Source organism: Cupressus sempervirens, chromosome 8 (assembly GCF_028749045.1).
Source record: "Cupressus sempervirens isolate cs-2001-9-10 chromosome 8, ASM2874904v1, whole genome shotgun sequence".
NCBI classification, from domain to species: Eukaryota; Viridiplantae; Streptophyta; class Pinopsida; order Cupressales; family Cupressaceae; genus Cupressus; species Cupressus sempervirens.
This window is the reverse complement of record NC_143125.1, coordinates 610035673-610043242: the sequence shown is the minus strand read 5'-3', so window position 1 is coordinate 610043242 and position 7570 is coordinate 610035673. Positions and strand designations below refer to the sequence as shown.

Genomic DNA, 7570 nt, shown 5'->3' with positions numbered 1-7570 from the left:
AGATATAGATTTGCAATGAAGTGTTTATGAATAATTTGAAATTCAAATATCAATAATGGATAAAATTAATGCTAATTTATATGTTTATCTTTAATTTTTCATCTAATTTTGTTAATTGTTCTATTAGAATGATACTAAAGAAAATATGAGTTTTGCAATAAGTTAGTTATTAATATTGTGATTCTTATTAAAATTCAAACATCAAAAAAAAATTTACATTAAGAAAATTGAATAAATTTCTATTTTAAAATTTAGAATTTGTATTTTTACATAAATGATTCCAACTCTTTTTCCATCAATCATAATATTATATTGTCTAATTACAATACTTACAATTTTATCTCTATAATATACCTTCTGCACTACATTCAAACATTTATATAAATAAATAATATCTCCCCTATTATAATCAATAGATATTTATAACAATACTTGGTTCAAGACTTTATACTGTAGTATCATTATTTGTCATACTGTAAACTGTCAATGTTATGGTCCTACATTTATTGGAAAATTTCCATAATTCAGTTAGAGAAATAAAATTACTAACCTTTTTTTTAAATTATTTTATTTCTTTACATCGGTATTTATCATTATATCAATTGAATGTAAATTATTTATTTTAAACATTATGTTTAATCTTTATTTCATGTGTTCTACATAGACTTTTATTTTTCTGTAAGCATCCCTTGACAATCCTTTACCATTCTTCTATCATTCTTCATGAAAATATATATACAATTCTTCCATTTGCAATTTGAATGTTGTAGATACATATACAATATCAAAAAAGCACCACCTTAGGGTGCAGTATAAGCTTCTGGTGAGACCAAATTTATTCCACAAAAACATAAAAGGACTCAAATATCAGCTATGGAATACGCTGAGTCTAATCAGTACAATTCAGCATTCAACATGTTGTACAAAGAGGCAATCTTGAATAAATAGAGCTCTGTCCAAGGCAAGGATAGGCATCCATGTTGAATCTGTTCTTTTTATGTTTGGATATTTTCATCTGTGAAATTGTAGCACATAGAACATACACAAGATCCATATTTGTTTCTTGTTTTCTACAGTCTTTCTCTGAAAGAGATAAAAGAGCATGATCAACTGCATCAACAAGTGAGGAGCATAAATTCTTGCATATACACTTCTCTTCTGTCTCTTGCTTTCTCTCTGCCTTGTATGGAAACATGAAATTTGACTCCTTAAAGAGCTCCATATCAGATTTTGTATGATACAAGATCCAAGGACGGACTGTAAAAGAAAGATAAAAGTGCATAAGAAAAACCTCATAACAAAGCTATAAATTTATACCAAAAATGTGAAGCTAGAAAATATACATACTCAAAGCTTCCTGTGGAGAAATCCTCTTCTCAACATCCCTTGAAAGCATCCTAGAAAGAAAATCCTTGGCAGGCTCAGAAATAGATTTCCACTTATCAGTGTAGAAATCTAATTGCACATTTTTCACTGCCTCAACAATGGTATCTATAGAATCCCCACAAAATGGTAAGGTACCAATCAAGAGCCCATGAAGGATGACACCAGTAGCCCATACATCCACCTTTTCTGTATATTTCCCTGCCAAAACTTCAGGGGCTACATATGCGGGACTGCCAGCCAAACCTGATAAATTTTGACCTACATTCAATACAAAAAAGAGTTTTAATTCATAACAATCTTGATATTTAAAATTAATTTAAAGAGTTTGGATTTCATAAAACGAATAGAACTTTATTGATATACATATTGACAATAGTCTTTCACCAATAAAAAAGAAAAGAACTCTACTAATTTGAAACTGTGAATGGCATACCATTTGCAACATGCACCGACATGCCAAAATCACATAACTTCATCTGTCCATCATTGGATAGAAGAATATTTTGGGGTTTGATGTCCCTGTGAACAACTCCCATTTCATGGCAGTGTTGAATTACATCAAGCAGTTGTCTGATCAATTGTGTTGCTGCCCTCTCTGAATAACATCTCTTTTTCACAGAATCAGCAAGGCCTCCCCTAGAGCAAATCTCCATTAGAAGATGCAAAGAATCTGCATGTTCGTACACAGAATGAAGTGTTACAATGTTGGGATGACCATAGAGGTGTTGCATAATCTCCACTTCTTTGTATACATTTTGTGGAGAATCTTTGGGCACAGTCTTGCATGCCATCTCTTCTTGTGTGACTCTGTTCTTGCACAACTTTACAACTCTGCATTTGCCTCTGCCCAAAATTGGACCCATGTAATAATCAAATTCAATTTTATGATCCCTAATGATTTGAGTGGCTTCCTCTATGCAACCACATTTTCTCTTTATGCCTCTTGGAGTTGTATCCTTCAAGCAGATACCTCTTCTTGGAGTAGAAATAGTAACAACAGGTGGTTGGTGATATTGTGGAGAGTTCAAATTTTTAAGTGAGAAAAGGGAGGCAGAGGATGAGGTTGATGCACCATCATCACATGAGCAAATCACATGATCTAATTCAATGTTCGTTGTCCTCTTCTTTACAGGAGTCATCTTTGCTTGGACCTCGGACTGCTTGCCAGAAATCAAAAAAATGATGATGAATTTAAATTTGTAAAAGAAAGTTGATCCAATTATTTTGGATGTTACAAACAGAGCCTAATTCATCTGTATCAATAAATTTAAGAGTAACGAAAACCTGCTAAAACAATCCAACAATGTATACACAATCGTATCTAAATCATTCTATCTCAAATGATAGTGCAGTAAGCACAACCTCCTATGAATACCATTAGAATGCTTCAATGGTTAAGAAAACTAGTCCCCTTCAAATATCATAGCCTTAATTTTAGTCTTATTGAATGTTAGAAACACACAGACCAAATTATTTGTAACAATATATTCAGAAATAGTGACAACCAGCTAAACACAGGATAATTTGATAAAACTTTGAAAATAATTATACAATACTCTATATACCATTCCTCTCAGAACACTTGCATGTCATTACTCTGAAAACACATATCATGCATTAATCCAATCCTAGTATAATGCCATTAGAATGCTGCGATGGCTCCAAAACAAATTACCCTTCAAAGCGTTAATATATTTCTAACCCTCATCAACACCTCTCTTTAATCATATTATCAAATCACATTATCAAGAATCCAGAAAAAAGTGTTGAAAAAACAAACCCATTCCAACAAAAAATGATGAACAATAGAAGAATGAATCAAATCAGCAACGGAAGACTGATCTTCATAAGTTAGTCTACACCATACTTTCTAAAAAAATGAAATATAAACCAAAAAAATGTATTTTAGATTGGGCTTCCAATACAAATTCTATCCAATCATCCTAAGTTAATTCGAGTACTAAAAACATAAATTCATTTTTTCTACTACTTGAATTTGAATCGACATGATCTGATTATGTTCGTCGATATTGAATTCGCAGTTGCACTTGGTCTAAACAAAATTAAATCTAACAACATCAAATTCAAAAATCTTCGTCACCTCACATGCCTACATTATAAAGAATTTTCTTCAAAAAGGAATCCACCTAAACTTTGCAAACCATTACCATTAATTCTATTATAGTATAACACAATTTTTATAATCATTAATTTGAAACTACAGTCCAAAATCCAAAACCCAAACCCCAAATCCAACATGAAACCCTATTTCTCACTCTGTCGTTAATCTTCAAATAAAAGATAAACAAAAACACTACTTCAAAGATCCAAAGAAACGAAGGAAGGAAATTTACCTCTGCTTTAGCTACAGTCTGATTATATATAAAGATGATCTTCAACAGAACTTTTCGCTTCAACTCTTCACAAATTTCATTACCTTCGCTTTCTCTTCGGTTTCAAAATTCTCATCAATTACAAACACGAAATGAAGCCCGAAATGAATTAATAATAATAATAGCAAGATCGGCGAAAAAAATGCCATGCAATTGTTTCTCTCAAATTAGGGCATTAATTCTATAAAGGTTGGTTGAACTCTTGATACCTTGGAACGAATACTTTTATTTATATTTAGCATGTATTGAGGCGGGAAATTTCTATTATTTCATTATGATTTTTTTGGACGACATGCAAAGGCCCTAATAAAAATTTAAGAATTGCCTTTTTGGATGTTATATAAAGCCCTACATTTTAGGTTTTGTTTCTTTTTCGTTTTGATAGAGTACAATAGGATATAGAAAGTAACATATCTTCTTATGCATTCTATTTGTGATATTGCTATTAGGATTTAATGGTGATTTTGAGTCAAAAATGGAATACTTAGCACTCATTGAATCTAGGTGATGCCCACAAGGTGATTCTTCAATTTGTTATTATTTAGTGGCTTAGTACTTATCTTTAGTTTTAATTTAATTTAATATTTATTTAATATATTAAATATATTAATTTTTAAAATATTTTTATAATTATATTTAATGAACATTTTTTAGGTGAGATTAGTTTAGTTTTATAATATTTTATTTTTGAAATTTTATAATTTAATATAAAAATTTAAATAATGAAAATCAGAAGAGCTATTTAATAAAATTTGATATTAGAAGACAATTATCAATATTATACTACATTAATTGCTCAACATAAGTATAAATATAAATATAAATGATATGTTAATTAAATATGATATACATATAGGCAAGAGCCTACAACATAACAATAAATTATAAAAAATAATAATGTATATTAAATTAACACTTTTATAAAATATTTATATTATAACCTTTTTATTTTTCATTTGTAAATAAATTTTATAATTTATAAATTTTTTTTTTAACTTATAAATATTGTGGGATTGTTTGCTGATAATGAGGGGTAAAATATATCATTCAGATAATTTTGGGGATAAGGATGGAGTGGGTGTTAAAATATATTTTATAAAATTAACATACAAATTCAATTGATTTGCCTAATTAAAATAGAGAAAAATAATTTATACATATTATAAAGTCAAAAAGTTAACATCTATATTTTAGAAACATGATGCTTATAATAAAAGACCAACACTAGTACATTTTGGGGTCATTTTCGATTCTTATTTTTCATTTGTAAATAAATTTTATAATTAATAATTTTTTTAAACTTATAAATATTGTGGGATTACTTGCGTAAAATATGTCATTCAGATAATTTTGGCGATAAGAATGGAGTGGGTGTTAAAATATATTTTATAAAATTAACATAAAAATCCATATGTAAGACTTCAATTGATTCGCCTAATTAAAATAGAGAAAAATAATTTATACGTATTATAAAGTTAAAAAGTTAACATCTATATTTTAGAAACATGATACTTATAATAAAAGACCAACACTAGTACATTTGGGGGTCATTTTCAACCTAAATTTTTGATGGCAAGCCAATTTGGCTTGTCAAATGATCTTGATAACGTCAAAATTTCAATGATAGTTAAGTTTAGTGTGAAAATTTCAACATTGTCAGGGATATTTAAAAAAAATTAAAAAAATGAAACTTCATTTGTTCATGTGGCAAAGCGCAGGTACACAGGAGGTAGGCTTCAGGAAGAGTTTTACAACATCGTTGAAGGTAAGTCTTTTTTGAACAACCCAAGATAAGTTGATACTTTGCTAGCAGCATTTCATTGTCTTGAGATGTTTCGATTGGAATTGACAAATAGTTGCATATGAGCTATTTGTTGGTGTCATTTTGTCAAAAATTTGGAGGGAAAGAATTAGAAAATACCCTAATGCACAATGGCCTACGAATCTCCACTAACATATTTGAGTGAATAACATGTTTCTTTTGATCCCACAACAATGGAAGAACTAAGGAACCCTAAGTATGAAGAGTTTATAAAGTAATCAAACAACATCATAGAGACACATATTTTAAATGAATGAGGGGTTTTTGATGTGCGAATTACCCAATGAATCATAGAAAATATGTCTCTATCCAAGTGTCGAACCATTGTATGAGGATTAGCAGTTTCTATCATTGTGGACACCATAGCCAAAGTCTTTCGATTGCTCCTTACCAATGAAAACTATGTTCCATAAATCTCAACAAAAATAGTGGCTCTCCAACCTCTTTGCGAGATTTTTTATGAACAAAATGAGGCTATCACTATCATCAAAGGCCAAGGGACCAAATTAGATTCACTACCCAAACATTGGAAGCATGTGGTTCAATTTTTTATTTTCTATATAGCATGTGATGGAAGGTATGCATATTTGAATGCCCACCATTTCAGGTTGTTGCTACATTTACAAAGGGGGGAACTTGTTAATATTCCATTCTACCTTTACCTAGTTAATGTTAATGTTCTATTTAACTCTAAAAATCATCTGTACAGTTTCCATGGATATATTTTTTCCCCTTCACCCATGGCATGTTTCAATCTTCCTCCACCTTATTGTCTTTGGCAAATTTAGAGCTTATCTGATATAAGACATGTTAGAGATTATGGACTCTCCAAAGCAAGATACCATGCTTAATAACACTTCAAACTCGAGGATTAGGATGGACTTCAATAGGATTTTCATAAAACTTTCTAGGGGCTAATTTCTAAAGCATGTTTTAATGGTTCATTGTCTTTCAATATTTTCTTGAAATTTATGTAGGAATTACATTTAGATTGAGAATGGACTAATTAAAGGGAGGTTAGTTATAACACTTTAGGAGTAAATGGAGGGTCTTAGTTTAAGTCTTTGTTAGTTAAAATAAGTTGTAGTTAGACATATTGAAATACAATTAAATCATTGTGATATTGCTATGATGATTCAATTGTGTAGTTTTTTTAGTCAAATTTATTGGCATGCGGAAATTTCATAGATTTTTGTTGGAATATGTCAAATCTATTGTAAAAATTGAATTCTCACTTATTCCTTGGATCAGTGCCCTTATGGCCTTAAAAATCATGGAGATTGTTATTAAGAAGTTCTTGACTTAATAATGTATGATAATTTACAGCATACGATAACTATTAGACATCATACATGTTCTTTTTTTGGAATTAATTGTTGCCTATATTGTAAATTACACCTATGTGTATGCCTTAATTTTCTTTAACTAATCAAATTTGGAATGATGTATGTACTAAACAATGGAAGTATGAGCTTATAAGAAGGTAAAGTAACCAGTAAAGGGGTATGGGGAAAAAAATGCACGAAGCCCATAATTAAACCAATGCTATTTTGGACAATAGCTAAACCAACATGTTAAAATCCAAGAATAGGGGAAACAAAATCACGTGGGATTGTAGTTAGCATAGTAACTCAAATTGATAATACATAACAATAAAATTTAGATTGGGTGATGACAATAGATGACTAAGCATTAAACCTCCAATAGCATGAATATATTGGTATAAGAATTATGATTTAAAGATTTTGTATAAATCTATGACATTAGGCTTGTAACTGTAAGGGTACAAAAATATGTTTTAGTTTGTCTTAGTTATATATATATATATATATATAACTTATTGGCATCATACACTTCTTACTAGCAATCCTTGATATCCTCAATGGAGCACTTTTAAAAATATCAGCTATTCTATTCTATCTTCACACCCAAATGATCACCCAAACTAGCATCAAATTAAATACACCAA

The 7570-nt window shown here is 29.8% G+C and overlaps 1 protein-coding gene across 1 annotated transcript in view; it reads right to left on the bottom strand.

Annotated features, from left to right (window-relative positions):
- Positions 1-910: 910 nt before the first annotated feature.
- Positions 911-7570, bottom strand: part of LOC149543905 (uncharacterized) — an 80797-nt gene continuing 74137 nt past the window's right edge. Inside the window, exons 3-6 of the mRNA XM_089795856.1 lie at positions 2626-2639; positions 1820-2543; positions 1348-1644; positions 911-1257 (exon numbers count right to left, since the gene is read on the bottom strand). Of these exons, the coding sequence (XP_089651982.1) occupies positions 911-1257; positions 1348-1644; positions 1820-2543; positions 2626-2639 (1382 nt within the window). The remainder of the gene's footprint in view (positions 1258-1347; positions 1645-1819; positions 2544-2625; positions 2640-7570) is intronic.